This window comes from Argopecten irradians, chromosome 11 (assembly GCF_041381155.1).
Source record: "Argopecten irradians isolate NY chromosome 11, Ai_NY, whole genome shotgun sequence".
Classification (NCBI taxonomy): Eukaryota; Metazoa; Mollusca; class Bivalvia; order Pectinida; family Pectinidae; genus Argopecten; species Argopecten irradians.
Window position 1 is genome coordinate 355013 of NC_091144.1, and position 17851 is coordinate 372863.

A 17851-nucleotide genomic window follows, 5' to 3' on the forward strand; every position below is an offset into this window, starting at 1 on the left:
GATGATGATGATGATGATGATGACAAGGATAATGATGATGACAAGGATGATGATAATGATGATGATGATGATGATGATGATTATGATAATGATGATGATGATGATAAGGATGATGATGGTGATGATATTTTATGTTGTTGATGATGGAAATGATGACTTTAAGGACTATGATGTTGACGGTTGTGGTGAATGTGATGACAATGATAATGATGATGATGAAGCAGCAATGATGATGTTATGTCACATTATTATATGAACATGCCTTTTTAAAAAATAAAAACTTACAAAAAAAAAAAAAAAACTGATAATACTAATATAACAAGTAAAAAAAAACCCAATTAATTACCTGATAATGCCGGATTTGCCTAGAACATCAAGGCGTCTTCAACGTTTTTATTCAACCGGATACAAACAATACACATTCCTCATAGAGGGCGCGATAGTCTGCGCCATGATTTTGTGCATTCGAGACAGTACAAACAGATCCATTTCACTGCTGCACTTTTTTGGCGCATTTTGTAACATAAATGTGATGATTAGTGCATAAAAAATTTACTCATTTTATGATGTTTAGTCACTTCTACAGAAAATTTCAAAAATATCACATATTTTTCAATCGTACATTTGCTAGTCCAATCTAACAGAATAGCTCCGAAGGAAGGCGTCCGGGACCCCGAAATAGCACGTCTGTTGTGGAAATTAACAGAGAATATGCGAAATACCACCATTATTCAAGGCTGTATTGTGGTCGTTTTATGTAACATGTCCAAAAATCAGAAATACCGTTTTGTTCAGAATTATTTCGACTTTTAATATGTAGAGTCTCAGATTGCTAACTTTGTAAGTTATTTCACAAGGACGAATTAAACAGAAACCAGTGATCAAAATGCCAATTTTTGCTTGTTTGACCCAAAAAAATATAACCGTTAAAGATTTTTCGTAACTGACGGGAATATTTCAATCGATAAATCACGCAGAATTTAACTTAGGTTCAAAATTTTAGCGAAATGTATAACACAGTTTCCTTATTACTCAAATCGCGAAAATAAGCGGGTTGATAGGTTTATTTAGCTGTGTTAACATTTCGTTCCAGAACGAAAACTCTAGATCTGTTATAACAGAGTTGTCGTTCTTCCTCTTCATTTCATATGTGTTGTTTCTTGATAAAGTATTAACTAAGGTTTACTGTAATAAGTCAATCAAATCTTATTTTAACTATATTTCTTGTTTATCGTTTGTCATTTGCAAAAAAAAGGTCGACCGGAAGGCAGAAGCTTGAAAACGCGACGTTGTGGAATGACATTGTCATCCACCTGTTCCATTAATCTCGTTTCTCGTCTAATACGGATGTCATAATTTTAAATATAATATAAATATAATATAAAAACCGCTAAATAGTTTTATATTTTCATAAGTTATTTTAATGTAAATATATGGATTGAATGTATTTTTCTAATTTCCATAGATATGAAGTAGCTATGAATAGCAGAAGCTAATAATAAATAGGATAATAATAAAGAAATGAGAACACGGGAATCATGAAGGAATTACCTTCACCCACAGGAAACCAGAAAGTCTATGTTGGCTAATAAGCCGGCAGTTATCCACCTGTGGAATTCAGTAATTCTTCATGATTGTGTATTCTTCGCAGAAAAATGAAATAACATTAATATTGATATAGATTTGTCTTTACTTGAAAATATGTAAATAAAGAGTATTATAATAGTAAGCAAATTAAGATATGTAGATAAATGTATCAATGATATATTCTAATAGTATGATAAATATAATAATACATAATAGTGATAATACATGTATATTGTTTCTTTTGCGACTAAAAGTAAGTGATTCTGTTTTATCTGGGTTGAATTTACATTTCCACTTCAGTCCATATCACTTTCTTTTAATGAAGATTTTGAGTCACGCGTATACCTTTGACCAGCGCGAGAAAACGTTTTGATATTTATTTAACTGGTAGCACTTCGGCTTTTAATAAGCTTTCTACGATAAGGGTTATCAGTAATCCTATTGTAGAGATAGGCCTAGAATAATAAACATGTTTTGATATACAAACACGACGCTGATATAGAAACACGACCATTAATGAATTTTTCAGAACCAGAAGATATTAGGATCCCTACAATAGACCATGTTACAATTACAAATAATTAGAGGGTATGAAATATTAACTGTATTTATTATCCCCCGCGTTGTTTTCGGCTCCGTCCGTCCGTCCGTCCCTTCGAGATCCTTCCCCGGGTTATAACTCAAAAACCGTTCAACGCAGCTTCTTGAAACTTTCTGTATACATCAGACAAAGGCCCTAGTTGTACCTTTTGCTGTTGCGGACCTTCAACTTTTGGTGTTTTCTGTTATCATGTAAACTCAGTCAAAAATACCAAATTACAGTTTCTTTTTGTTACTTGCTGTTATTTTTTTCGGTTTTACAACACTCGTACATTGTATATTCATTTTTTTTTTCTATTTTAATGTTTTCATTTTTTTATTTTTTATTACAGTGGTTGATCGTGTTCTGCAGAAATCAACTTTATCCCTGGATAATCAGAAGATTGTGGTTGAACGATTCAAGGAAGAAGCGTCGAGGATGGTAAAAGTGACAGAAATACCACCCCAGACCACAGAGGAAAATCTTACATTGTTTTTTGAGAATAAAAGAAGGTCTGGTGGTGGAGACATTGCTAAAGTGGACTTCAAGCGAGACTGGGCTATCATAACATTTGAGGACAGTGAAGGTAATTATAGATAATTTTTTTTTTCTTTTTGATACAAATAACATCGTTTTCCGTATGAAACAAACTGTTGTGTCAGGATTGGTGTCACAGCAAAAATGAGACTAGAAATCTCTGAGTTCTGCTAGACAGCGTTTAATCGCGGCAAATCTCAACAACAGGAAGTATATGCATTCACATAACAAAAGAGTCCGGAGCCGGAATATCCGGAAATGGTAACTTTGAATTATAATGTTATTTGTCACACAATTCCCCTCCAGGCTCCTTTGAGTTCCTTTAAACGTCAAGCCGATCTGTTTTTTCCTCAAACGTCCGTAACGGGATGCTCCACCCTGTGAAACGACATGACCAGATGAAGGTCACAGTGACCCAATCCCGTCATTCGTGGAGTAACCTCCATTATCGTCGTTCTCGAGTGGAGGTTCGTCAAATCCCTCAGAATCTGGTTGATTATTTTTGTCTGTTTTGTCGTTCTCGACTATGCCTGGATCTTCTTACTCCTTGTCCTCCAGGATATCCGGTAGAGAATCAAGCCTGGATGTGAGGCTATGCTTGATCTTCTTCACATAACCTGGGGATCACATCGGATTTGTATGGCTTCAAACGATCATGATGAACGATGATGACGCGCTTCCGACTAGTTACCTCATAGACCACAGGGCCAAGCTTTTGTGTTACTACGTAGGGACCATCCCAGACTGACAGTAGTTTTGGCGAAACTCCAAATTTTACGGGTTTCATTTCAAACAAAAAATTAATCACCCTCAATGTACTGGCATTCCAGCATTTTCAAGTCATATAGCTTTCCTGTCTCATTGCACTAGCCTTCAGCGTTTTCCTAGCCAGACAATCGGTTAAGTGCTTTCCTTCACGCAGTCTCTCGAAGTATGATGGAACATCCTCATCATTCCGTAGTACGTCAGGCTCTCTGAATACCACATCGTGTGGTGCGTATACCTCATGTCCAAACATAAGAAGGTTCGGGGTGAGGAGTACTTCTGTGCGCAGCCAATAGAAGAGGAATGTTCTCGTCCCAGTGTCTTTGTCCTTTGTCCATGTAGCACCTGATCATCAGCAATAGTGTTCTGTTGAATCTTTCAACCTGTCCATTGGAAGGGCGTGGTCCTTGACTGGGCGATACCAAGGAGCCGGCATACCTCGCGAAACAAATTGCTCTGGGAATTTCGACCTTGATCCGTATGTACTTCTAAGGGAACAGTAGTAGTAGTGGCTGTAGTTTCGCTGTCTTGACTCGGGATGGGGAATGCCTCGACCCATTTAGTGAACTGGTCTATTATCACCAGTATAAACTTGTCTCCAGAATCGCTTACTGAAAAAAAGGTCTACAGACTTCAAGCTGAATACGATCAATCGGTGCTCCTCTAATGTAGTTCTGCAGAGGCGCTCTTTTGGTCCAACAGTCCTTCATGGAAGCTGCACATTTAGGACAAGCTGCAACGAAAATTGACACATCCGTCGACATGCCATGCCAGAAGTATCCCTGTTTTACACGCTCGAGCGTTCGCTTTTCTCCCTGATACCCTGAGAATGCTGTGTCATGACAAAACTCTATGATATTCCTCCTGAGTCTATGCGGTACCAGGAGTCGCAGTGACTTCTGCCCCGCATCCCCTAGCCATTCGTAGTAAAGGACTCCGTTGACTATTCGCATCTGGGAAATGAGCAGCAAATATTGACGGAACTCTGGGCTTTGACCGTGAGCTTCATCTTTGGAGAACGTGGTGTTTCCCTGGATAACTTCCAGCAGTAAAACCATGTCCTCATTCTCCTTCTGAGCATTTTGCATTTTCTGAAGGCTCATTGTATCCATCCATTTACACTCAACCGTTTCCTCAGAGTGCTTTTGAATGCTTTTTATGTTCAATAGTCCCACATTGCCTTATTGCGATCGGAAGAATGTCATCAACATCGCTCTAAAACCTTCCCATGACTCTTGTAGTTTAGAACAATGTAAGCACCCTCCACACGGCAAAGAAGCTACCGATGCTCCAGCAAAGTAACATTCACAGGGTTCCTCTGTCGGGCGCCTTGAAAGGGCGTCAACATTACTGTGTTGTTTTCCTGCCCGATGTTGGATGGTGAAGGAAAACTGACTCGGTTCTTCCACTACCTAGCTAGTTGTCCCTGTGGCGACTTGAATCGGAAGAGCCAGGACAAGCTGCTGTGATCCGTCCGAAGAAGGAATGTTCTTCCTAGCAGATAATGCTTAAAATTATGGCAGAAAACTACCACAGTAAGGAGCTCTCGTCGTGTCACGCAGTACTTCTCCTGGGCCGGGGTCAGCCGTCTACTTGCGTAGGAAACCACCACTTCATTTCTTTTTCGAACTTGGGACAAAACGGCACCAATACTCTGATTAGACGCATCCGTGTCAAGTATAAAAACATCACCCTCTGCTGGTTACGAAAGGAGAGGTGCACTGGTGATAGCGTGTTTCAGTGTTTGGAAAGCTTCAGCCTGCCTATTGTTCCTATTGTTCAAATCGAACACCCTTTCTCATGAGATCATAAAGTGGGAGCGCTATTTCTGCATAACCAAGAACAAAACGTCGGTAGTAGTTTGTCAGCCCCAGGAAGGATTGACGTTCACGCACTGTCGTTGGAGTTGGCCAGTCTATCACATCCGATACCAGTTTTGGGTTGGTGGAAATTCCCTCTCCACTTATCACATGACCAAGGAATAGGACTTCCGTTTTCAGCAAGCTACACTTCTTAGCCTTCAGCTTCAACCTGTGGGAACGAAAACGAGCAAACACCTGTCGAAGATGGTAAAGGTGTTCCGAGAAGGATTTAGAAGCAACAATGACATTGTCCAGGTAAATCAGAAGAATAGACCACTGCAGGCCTCGAAGAATTAATTCCATGGCTCTTTGGAAAACACTACGCTCAATACCATGCCTTTAATGAGAGTCCTCCCACAGATAAGATCACCATTAAACTCGATGTTCCTTTCCCCCGTGTGAAAAATCGCCTCCAACTCTTGAAGAATGTCAATGCCAAGAAGGAGGATGTCCCTGATTGGTGCCACGTAGACTGACCATTTCTTTGATTTCTGCCCGTTTTGGAGTGTCGCAGTGACACCTCCAAAGGCTGTCATCTCCGCACTATCTTCTGCATTTAGCAGGCGATCTTGTTGAGGATTGAGGATCCTTTGGTAGAATGCCAAGTGTTGTCGATAACCTTTCGCAAATGACAGTGGCATCTGCACCTGTATCTATCACTCCATCAACCAAGGTTCCATTCACCAACACCGGTACGACAATACTCTTTTCTTTGTTGTTGATATGAGCAATCTTAACTTGTTCTCGACCGGGAGATGGACTGCAAGAACGTGATATTGGGCTTGGAGATCTTGATCTGCAGTCCCTTTTGAAGTGTCCATTTTCTCTGAACTGGAAACATGCTTTGTCGTTAGTTGCCAATTTACTCTGCTGATATTGTTGAATCCGAGACCTACATTCCAGAGAACTATTCTTCACCAGGGATTCCAGTTCTAATGCTTGGACGGCGGAGGAGCTAGGCAACTCGACTCTTTTTGTACTTAACACTTTTTCATCCTCAGCCATAGCCTCTTCGTCTGCCTGAGACACGCGCCGTGAACATACTCCCGCCAATCTTCTTTGTCCCATCCAACAGTGGCGCGGAAGTTGTGTTCCTGTGCAGTCACCAATTCGATAGCAGCATTCAGTGTCACAGGCTTCTGATTAAATACATCGTAAGCCATCATAAACTGGAAGCTTGGTTTGAGAGCCCTTACCAGCACCCCTGGAGGTACTCATAAAAGTTGAGGTTGCGGCCCCCGTGGGTGTGCGATGTCTTTGCAGTGAGCCTGGTTCGAAAAGTCATTTGACCAGTATTCGGTGGAATTGGGCTTCTACCAAATGAAGGAGGGTATCTCATCTCTCTATCCTCGATGACCCTTAGTTCCTCACCGAAAGTGTACACTGATTGCTGGCGTTGACGTTCAGCTGTTGTTTCCATGCATCCATTTATCCAAAGCCTCACTCTGACACCTCATATTTTCTTGACTCTGAGACTTAATCTCATAAATTGTCTCCTGGAATATATCCATTTGTAGATTCCTCTGTGTATCAAACGACTTCATAATAATTTCCGTCATATTTTGTGCCGCCGTAGCTGTGGCGTTAACATCTTGACCAATTTGGTCTAACTGCTCCAACTGCTGGTCCCCTCAGACATTGTGTTCCTGTTGGTTGAACTCGAGTAATTCTTGAGGATCTACACAAATATCAACACTGTCTGTTTCCTTAAAACACTCCTTAACAATGTCAAGCTCCAATCTATGCAGCCATTTCCTTGCCAAAAGTTCATCAGGGTGTAGGCCGTCTGACAACAGTTCAAAGTTATATCTCAATTTATTTTTCTCTCTACAATCTCGGAGATCTGCATTAAATTTAAGGTGTGACAACCAAGACCTGTATTCAGATCTTCATTTTTTTGGTTGCGACAATTCACTCGGTTGATAACCTCCTCGTCAGCCTCAAGAAAATCAGTCGGGCGAGGGTGTCCTTTTACATCGTTATATGTGCTGACCGAGCACACTAGTACTCCGATAAACTTAACCTTGCATTGCTGTTGTAGAAGAAAATCCCTCGCTGAAATGTATTGTTTTATAATTTTCTGAGATGTACTTACACATGTGTCCTGTACTTCTATGAACTTTCCTGTCCTCCTAGTAATGTCATAGATAGCTGCTCAAAAATAAACAAGCAGTGGCCTACCGTATTAAGATTTTAGGATCGGTAACTGTTTGTGTAGCAAGTTTACAAGTAGAGATGATGCTGCGCCTCCTTTGCAAATGTGAATTGGAGTGGTGACGTCACTGCCTGTGAATCAAAAATGGATTGTAACCTCTTTTCCTTACTATTGGAGACTAATACTGGGGTAAAACATGGTTCAGCTGATGGATATTCGAGATGATGGTCGTGAATGAAGTCTAGTAGGTCTCTCTCGTACCTCTACAACATTCAAATGTATCGTTCGCAGTGAACAACACGCTAAAATTCTGCCCAGACGTTCGTAGTGAACATCCAAAAATGACCGATATGAAATGATTACCTCCAAAAAATAATTTGACTGAAAAAGTTTACAAACACTCCACAGGAAATATTTATAATACCAGAAGTTTGCAAACAGTCCTTTATAAATATTCGTAACACAAACATTAACAATCACATTGAACAGTGTTGACGTGCGTTTTCGTCCAAATCCAACTCACAATACCTGGAGAAGACTTCGGTCCACATGTAGATATGGCAAGCACGACATGAACGTAGAATAATATTACCACTTCTGTCACCAGTTGTTGTGTCAGGATAGGTGTCACAGCAAAAAATGAGACTAGAAATCGCTGAGTTCTGCTAGACAGCGTTTAATTGTGGCAAAACTCAACAACAGGAAGTATATGCATTCACATAACAAAAGGGTCCGGAGCCGGAATATCCAGAAATGGTGATTCAACTGAAAATTATAATGTTATTTGTCACAATATACTTGTATAACAAATTAATATTCTTATTAACGAAATATATTGATTATATAGGTGAATGAATGCAGTTTTCGTATTTTACGTGGCCCAAATGACTGGTTAGCTTATACAATGATAAAACTGATAAACTCAGTCAAAAATACCAAATCACAGTTTCCTTTTTGTTACCTGCTGTTATTTTTTCAGTTTTATAAAACTCGCATATTCAATTTTTTATTTTTTTATTTATTTTTAAATATATAATTTCATTTTTTTATTTTTTATTTCAGTGGTTGATCGTATTCTGAAGAAATCGCCTTTATCCCTGGATAATAAACAGATTGTGGTTGAGCGATTCATCCCGAACGTGAACGCTATGAAGGGGACAGAAAACAAGGAAGAAGCGTCGAGGATGATAAAAGTGACAGGAATACCACCCCAGACCACAGAGGAAACTCTTACATTGTTTTTTGAGAATAAAAGAAAGTCTGGAGGTGGTGACATTGCTAAAATGGACTTCCAGCGAGACTGGGCTATCGTTACATTTGAGGACAGTGAAGGTAGTTATAGATAATTCTTATTCTTTGGGAAAAACCCATCGTTTTCAGTATCAAATATATTGATTATATAGGTGAATGAATGCAGTTTTCGTATTTTACGTGGCCCAAATGACGGGTTAGCTTATACAAGGATGCGCCGTTCGTCTAAAGTTCCTTTATATCGCTACTATGTATAGAGTTCTGTGTATGATTGTGACTAAATTTGACATATCACTGTTTGCTGTGATGTGTAGTGATTTCAGCGGCATGATTCACTTATAAAATGGCAAGGATTCCACTATAACATCAATATACTATACCAAGGACACACATCAGAAATAGATCACAGAAGTCGTCCGTATATATTATAATTAATGACTTGTATTACATTTCCACTTTCAATTTAAAAAAAATATTTCAATTTAATTGAAAAGGGATTGATCAAAGGCAATGCCTATGTAAGTTCTCTCCATGGTAACAAATAGCGCGCTTCATGGAATTTGCACAGTTTACATTCATATTGGCTATGAATGCCAACTAAAAGACGTTCAATGCTTAAATATACATGGTTTCAATTCTATGATGAAATCCCAACGGATTTTGCATCTGTAATGAATTAATAATTCGTTACCGTCATGGATAGACCAGTCATTTGAACAGCCGTTTTCCGTGATCGCTGGCATGACAATTGTGACGTCACAATGATAATGACGTCATTATAAGCGCTTGAAGTTCATAGACTATATATTTGCATTCTGAGTGTTTCGTCACTATATATTTACATTTTCATTGCAGTCCCACTATGTAACCTTACCAAGCGCAGTTTGCATTCATCTCGTCTATGGACTTCAAAGGCTTAACATGACGTCATTAACATTGTGACGTCTCAATTGTCGTGTAAGCCATCACGGAAAACGGCTGTTCAAATGGCTGTTCCATCCCTGGCGATAACGAATGGTTGACTCATTATAGATGCAAATTCCTTTGGGATTTCATCATAAAGGTGTAACCAAATGTAAATGAAAGAATTGAACGTCTTTCGTTTGGCATTCATAGCCAATATGAATGCCAACTGGACAGACGAAAATCCAACGCGCTTCATAGAATTTGCCTCTGTCAAGTTGGCATTCATATTGGCTATGAATGCCCACTGAAAGACGTTCTATACTTAAATGAATCAACCACCTGACGAAAACAAACATTTGCCTATTAAAAAAAACTATGAATACACTATGAATACAACGATTCTCGTGCATTGATCAGCGGATTTCAAACATCACTCCAGTTTCATATCAATAAAAAATAGTCCCCCACAATAGTTTTGAATGTGTAATCTTTAATGTGTTGTTTCTTGTTAAAGTATTAAGTAAGGTTTACTGTAATAAGTTTAATCAAATCTTAGTTTAACTATAATTTCTTGTTTATCGTTTTGTCATTTTGCAGAAAATGGATCGACCGAAGTCGGAAGCTCAAAAACGCGATGTTGTGGAATGACTTTGTCATCCAATTGTTCCATTAATCTCGTTTCTCGTCTAATATGAATGTCATGATTTTAAATATATATAAATATGATATAATAACCTCTCAAAAGTTTTTATTTTCATAAGTTATTCTAATGTAAATATATGGATTGAATGTATTTTTCTAATTTTCATAGCGGCTATGCATAGCAGAAGCTATCTACGTATCTTCCGAGGCTCCACGGGATATGTAGATAGATTCTGCTATTCATAGCCGCTATGAAAATTAGAAAAATACATTCAATTACTATATGAATGCAAACCGCCCTTGGTAAGGTTACATAGAGCAAAAACAGGAAGATGTAAATATATACAAATGAAGTAATTTTTTTAAAAATTATATAACAGTATAGTTTAGTTTCAGAAAGTTAATATATAAAAAATATTCTTACGTAATGACAATACTAGATTTTATATAAATGTAAGGATAATAATAAAGGAATTACCTTCACCAACAGGAAACCAGGAAGTCCATGTTGGCTAATAAGCCAGCAGTTATCCACCTGTGGGATTAAGTAATTCTGCATGATTGTTGTATTCTTTGCAGAAAAAATGAAATAACATTTATTTAAATTTGCACTTGTCATTACTTGAAAATTTGTATAAAATAAGGAGTATAATAATAATTAGCTAATAAAGAATATGTAGATAAATGTATCAATGGTGGATGTGGCGCAGTGGTAAAAGGCGCAAGTATGTTTGGCTAGGCGATTGGGTGCCGTAGATCGTGAGTTCGAGGCCCGGATAGGGCACGAGTCAATAAATTGTCATGCTTTGTTATATTGTGTTTCTTTGATATCTAATAGTATGATAAATATAATAATACATAATAGTGATAAATACCTATGGGGTCAGGTGCATAGTTTTGTTCAGTATTAGAACACTGTATACATCAATAAGAATACCACTTAGGAAATTGATGCGTATACATGGCACAAGAACAATCAATAAGTAAAAACAGTTATTGATGATGTTTAAATGTTTTGAAATCTATTAGTGGTTCTGAAAAATTCGATTGTACACTGAAATATATTCAAGTTGGATTCTTTATAACTTTTGATATTTTTGATAACTCCATTTTGAAATAAGACATCTGGACATACATGTATATTGTTTCTTTTGCGACTAAAAGTAAGTGATTCTCTTTTATCTGGGTTGAATTTACATTTCCACTCCAGTCCATATCACTTTCTTTAATGAAGATTTTGAGTCACGCGTATAAATTTGACCAGCGCGAGAATGTATTTTGATATTTATTTAACTGGTGCCACTTCAGCTTTTATTAAGCTTTCTGCGATAAGGGTTATCAGTAATCCTATTGTACAGATAGGCCTAGAATAATAAACATATTTTGATATACAAACACGACGCTGATATAGAAACACGACCATTAATGAATTTTTCAGAACCAGAAGATATTAGGATCCCTACAATAGACCATGTTACAATTACAAATAATTAGAGGGTATGAAATATTAACTTTATTTATTATCCCCCGCGAAATGCGTTTGCGAGGGATATTGTTTTAGGCTCCGTCCGACCGTTCGAGATCTTTTTCCGGCTTATAACTCAAAAAGCGATCAACGCAGCTTCTTGAAACTTTCTGTATACATCAGACAAGTGTCCTAGTTGTGCCTTTTTGCTATTGCAGATCTTCCACTTTGGGACTTTTTTCCATTACCATGGAAACCTAGTCAAAAATACCAAATTACTGTATCCTTTTGTTTCCGGACTATAACTCCAAAACCGTTGAACGCAGCTCCAGCAAATTCTCTAAATATATCAGACAAGTGCCCTAGTAGTACCTTTTGCTATTGTGGACCTTCCATGTTTGGTGTGTTTTTCTGTTACCATGAAAACTTAGTAAAAAATACCAAATTACTGTTTCTTTTTGTTTCCGGGTTATAGCTCCAAACCCGTTCAACGCAGCTCCATGAAACTTTTTGTATATATCAGACAAGTGCCCTAGTTGTACCTTTTGCTGTTGCGGACCTTCAACTTTTGGTATTTTCTGTTACCATGTTAGTTTTTTCAGTTTTATAATACTCGCATATTCAATTTTTGTATTTTATATTGTTTTTATTTTAATATTTTCATTTTTTTATTTCAGTGGTTGATCGTGTTCTGCAGAAATCACCTTTATCCCTGGATAATAAACAGATTGTGGTTGAGCGATTCAAGGAAGAAGCGTCGAGGATGATAAAAGTGACAGGAATACCACGCCAGACCACAGAGGAAAATCTTACATTGTTTTTTGAGAATAAAAGAATGTCTGGGGGTGGTGACATTGCTAAAGTGGACTTCAATCGAGAATGGGCTATCATAACATTTGAGGACAGTGAAGGTAATTATAGATAATTCTTATTCTTTGGGAAAAACCCATCGTTTTCAGTATCAAACATATACTTGTATAACAAATTAATATTCTTTATTACGAAATATATTGATTATATTGGTGAATGATTGCAGTTTTCGTATTTTTCGTGGCCCAAATGACGGGTAAGCTTATACAAGGATGCGCCGTTCGTCTAAAGTTCCTTTATATCGCTACTATGTATAGAGTTCTGTGTATGATTGTGACTAAATTTGACATATCACTGTTTGCTGTGATGTGTAGTGATTTCAGCGGCATGATTCACTTATAAGATGGCAAGGATTCCACTATTACATCAATATACTATACCAAGGACACACATCACAAATAGATCACAGAAGTCGTCCGTATATATTAGAGCGATATACGGACGAAAATAAAAATGATAAAAGTATACTTTGACATACCAATAATAATTACATGTAAAGACTTGTATTACATCTCCACTTTCAATTTCAGCAAAAAATTATTTCAATTAAATTAAAATGTGATTGAACAAAGGAAATGCCTATGTAAGTTCTCTCCCTGGTAACAAATAGCGCGCTTCATGGAATTTGCCTCTGCCCTCTGACGACGGCACTCAAAGAGATGGAGATAAAATGTTTGAATGACAGCGCTGATGACACTTTCAAAGCTAACCGAAATCGTCAACACTTCTTTCGGATTATTTAATAGAAAAGGACCATGACCATGACTAAAATATTGGGTCAAAAATAGACATGTATTAGTTTATTTTAGACCAAACATTTTTCCGTATTGAGTCACTAACAAATTGTGTAACTAATATTACCACATGGGCAAAACGTTCATTACCAAAGACAAGCGTGTGATAAAACAGATTACAAATACATACACGCTTCAACTCACATACTTTACACATCAGAAAGGGAAATAACTCTTACAATTAATCTTACACACATCTCGTATTGAGATATAAAACATAGATATAATAAGTACTTGTAAATCATATAAGGAAGTGTTTTCTGTCTTCCGCTTCTAAGTTACAGAAATGGCATAATGTTGATACTTTGAACAGGTTGAATTTATATTTGTTTATTTGTAGCGTGTAGGTACTAGTTGGTAACAGAGGTTTCTTACACTTCTGTATCCTCGATACTTCAGGGGTTCCGATCACTAACCATCTATACACCCCTGGACTATATCATAGTAAAACTGGAGGCAACATAACAGAACAGGTAATTAAGTCGTTTGATGTACATCAAAAAGAGCCGTATAACGGTACACTGTGGTTGACTGTCTGGCTTTGAAGTTTGGCGACGCTCTCTTTCTGTAGTCTTCAAAGGAAATTTTTGCTGGTCTGTAATTGGTTCAGATTTTTCCTCTGAGCTGCCTTCAGTTTTACTATGAGATAGTCCAGGGGTGTAGATATAGTTAGTGATCGGAACCCCTAGAGTTTTGAGGATGTCACATCCGTGGCATTGACATCTATTGATTTTTATAGTGTTTGGTTGTGATGTCAGTTTGAAGGTCTCTTGTGAGTGTCATCATGTATTCTGGCAAGGTTTGTATAGACATACTAAATATTGTAACATTCTATTTTAAATTTCATTTGTCACAAAGTGACATCTTATGATCTTTGGGTGGCATTGTTCACATTTATAATTTTTCAAATGGATTTCGAATTGAATTTTTTTTCCAGATGTTGATAGTGTATTGGCACAGCAGCAGATACTATTGGACAAAACACAAGTTAAGGTAGAACGTTATGTTCCCGAGAAACCACAGACAGAGACAAGACATTCCTGTACCATTGAGGTCCGGGGCTTCAAAAGGGAGACCAGTGTGGACACACTGGAGAACTACTTCGGGAACAAGAGGGCCGCAGGAGAAACAGTTCAAGTTGTAAATGTGGACGACTCTGAGAGGGATAAAGGTGTTGTCTACATCACATATGAAACTGAACTGGGTAATTGCAATATAAATATATATAATATGTGTAATATAATGTTTGATGAGGATGTGTTAAGTCAAGAAAATTAAAAATTAAAATTAAAATTGCGCGCTATTAAAACAATTATCTTAATTGTAATTTTCATCGCATGCCACTTTAAGTAGTTATCGCATCAATCTTTGATAATGAGTAATTACGCCTGTTTGTTCGGATGATTAATTAAGTCGCCTTTGTTCACGTTGCCTGCAGGAGTTCGATCCCTGACAAGGAAGTGGAAAGGTCACCTATTAATCTTGCCAGATTTTTCCGGTTGCTCCGTTAACGTTGTCACCTCCCTTTAAGATAGACTCCTTGCGTTCTAAAATGCATGTTATCCAGTATTATTTGTAAGCAAAATATATATTATTATTATATTAAAGTTTATATTAGTAATTTGAAGTGAAGTGTCATGTGCCAATCCCTGTTGCAGTGATGAACAATGTGGTAGCCAGACGTCACAAAGTGGATGGAGCTGTTTTGGAAGTCAAGGAATACGTCAAAATGTCATCACCAACACCGCGAACAGTCCAACAGCATAAAGGTAATTATATAAAGTTTTTATATACAAGAAAACATAAATACACTGAGAGGGATAAAGGTGTTGTCTACATCACATATGAAACTGAACTGGGTAATTGCAATATAAATATATATAATATGTGTAATATAATGTTTGATGAGGATGTGTTAAGTCAAGAAAATTAAAAATTAAAATTAAAATTGCGCGCTCTTAAAACAATTATCTGAATTGTAATTTTCATCGCATGCCACTTTAAGTAGTTATCGCATCAATCTTTGATAATGAGTAATTACGCCTGTTTGTTCGGATGATTAATTAAGTCGCCTTTGTTCACGTTGCCTGCAGGAGTTCGATCCCTGACAAGGAAGTGGAAAGGTCACCTTGGCACAATCCCTGTTGCAGTGATGAACAATGTGGTAGCCAGACGTCCCAAAGTGGATGGAGCTGTTTTGGAAGTCAAGGAATACGTCAAAATGTCATCACCAACACCGCGAACAGTCCAACAGCATAAAGGTAATTATATAAAGTTTTTATATACAAGAAAACATAAATACACGGTTTGAGGACAGATAATTCAGGAATCATTTTCCCCTCGTAACTTCATTCTTAATATGACTTTGAAAACATGAAAATTATGCACTGTTGCAAAAAGGTGAAATTCTAATATTTGATCACAATTAACCATATTGTATGTTTCACCAGAACTTTTCAATGACCTGTATTTTGTCTATATTGATCATATATAAATTGTCCATACACATTTTAAAGGTCCACTACCTTTCCGGGAGGAAAACTAAAAAGTTTCTAAAAATCATAAATAACATAAGAAAAACATACATCGATGACCTATGATATGAAGCTTATGCAAGATATCCAGCGTAATATATGATAACAGTTTAGTTTCATTTCGCTGTTTTGCCTTCTGGCCCAGTGATATTCAACTACCTTATGTACTCCACTGCCCCCATGTTACATCCCATTTATGGAATTAAACAACTCTGCACAATGAAATACTTCCTAGACTCTTCTATTTCACAGATTTGTAATGGCCGTCGACTACATATTTAGTTGAGTATACGGCAGCCAATCACCATCGCTTCCGGTTTTATTTTTAAACAAGAGGCCAAAGGCCTTAACGGTCATCTGACTATTGGCACAATACAACATAGTCGTTTAAAGATTTTAGCCATTTTGACCCCTGTGAATATAGATCAAGGTCATTTTTAAACAAATATGATAGCCCTTTATCCCAGCATGTCACAGGCCCGATATCAGGTCTCTAGACCTCTTAGTTATTTCAAGATTTTAGCCTATTTGACCCCTGTGACCTTGGATGAAGGTCAAGGTCATTCATTTAACTTGGACGCTCTCCATCCAAGCATGTCACCGGACCAATATCGGGTCTCTAGGCCTCCTAGTTATTCTCAAGAAGTCGTTTAAAGATTTTAACCTATTCGACCCCTGCGACCATGAATGACAGTCAAGGTCATTAATTTGAACCAACTTGGTAGCCCTTCATAAAAGCATGCTGCAGGCCCAATATGAGTATCCTATGCCTTTCAGGCTTGAGAAGAGGTCGTCAAAAGATTTTAGCCTATTTGACCCATGTGACCTTGAAGGGCTACGCGATTTCACACAGTTTGCGAACAATTTTTTTTTTCATACCCCATTAAAATAAAAAAATAGTGACAACAATTAATTTTCACTTTGTTTCTGGATTTCTGATTGGCCTATTCATTTTTTTCATTCCACGATGAAAAAAAATCCGAGAATGGCGCGGAAACCCGACGTTATCGTAACGTCACAATAGAAACATGAAAACGTTGCGTATTGATTTTGAAAAATTAAGCTCCCTTGGATAAAAATCATTTGGAATCTACGAGTGAAAAAGTTTTTCATTTTAAAAAGAAGTCTGGAAAATTAATTATAAGCACTTGAAGTCACTATTTTTTTAAATTTCAGTCGGACGTTATCGAAAGAAATTTTTGTTTGCACAACTGTGTGAACCCGCGTAGCAGAAACAATTGGTTTTTCATAGCCACCGATATCAAATTAAAAAAATAGTGACATCAATGCTTAGACAAAAATCTCGTTTTGAGAAAATAATTTCTTATCACGCGTGCATAATTAAGCAATTTGTTTGATGACATATTTTATTTAACAAATTTTTTGATATACTCAGACGGTACCATAAATGGACAAATGCCAAATCAACCACATAGCGAAACACTCGTGGCATTATACCATACGTGAGGTCAGCCCACAACACTCCGGACAACCAAGGTGAAGGTATTATATAGGTTATACCTTACGCGTTATACGTCACATAACACATACATCGTATATAACATGAGATCACAAGGCTCATTACCCCTGCATTAAAATATTATAAGAATCTGAAAAATGAGACATAAAAGAACTACTAGCTACATGGGCTCATCTCTTACACTTAACACACATAACACACACACAATTTAACACTACATCAATGGACTAGTGTGCATAACTATGTTGCATCACATACCACACACAGGTAATATAAAAAACAAAGATTACATTACGAGGTAAATTGAACTACTGAATACTTCAACAATGTTCACACTTTCAATCTCAATACCATTGTATGTGCAATCACATGTCTGGGGATACTGTCCCTCTACCAAAATTCGTTACTTTTGTTTTATCAATA

At 37.3% G+C, this 17851-nt stretch overlaps 1 protein-coding gene across 7 annotated transcripts in view; it reads left to right on the forward strand.

The window, feature by feature from the left end:
- The window catches only part of LOC138334237 (uncharacterized), an 89169-nt gene that overhangs the window by 64900 nt on the left and 6418 nt on the right, over positions 1-17851 (forward strand). For 5 of the 7 annotated variants that reach the window (XM_069282853.1, XM_069282854.1, XM_069282851.1 and 2 more), the window contains 6 exons: positions 2520-2753; positions 8549-8818; positions 12428-12661; positions 14352-14618; positions 15073-15183; positions 15508-15675. In XM_069282853.1, coding sequence (XP_069138954.1) covers positions 2520-2753; positions 8549-8818; positions 12428-12661; positions 14352-14618; positions 15073-15183; positions 15508-15675 — 1284 coding nt within the window. The remainder of the gene's footprint in view (positions 1-2519; positions 2754-8548; positions 8819-12427; positions 12662-14351; positions 14619-15072; positions 15184-15507; positions 15676-17851) is intronic. The other 2 variants (XM_069282856.1, XM_069282855.1) reach the window with 2 other exon arrangements.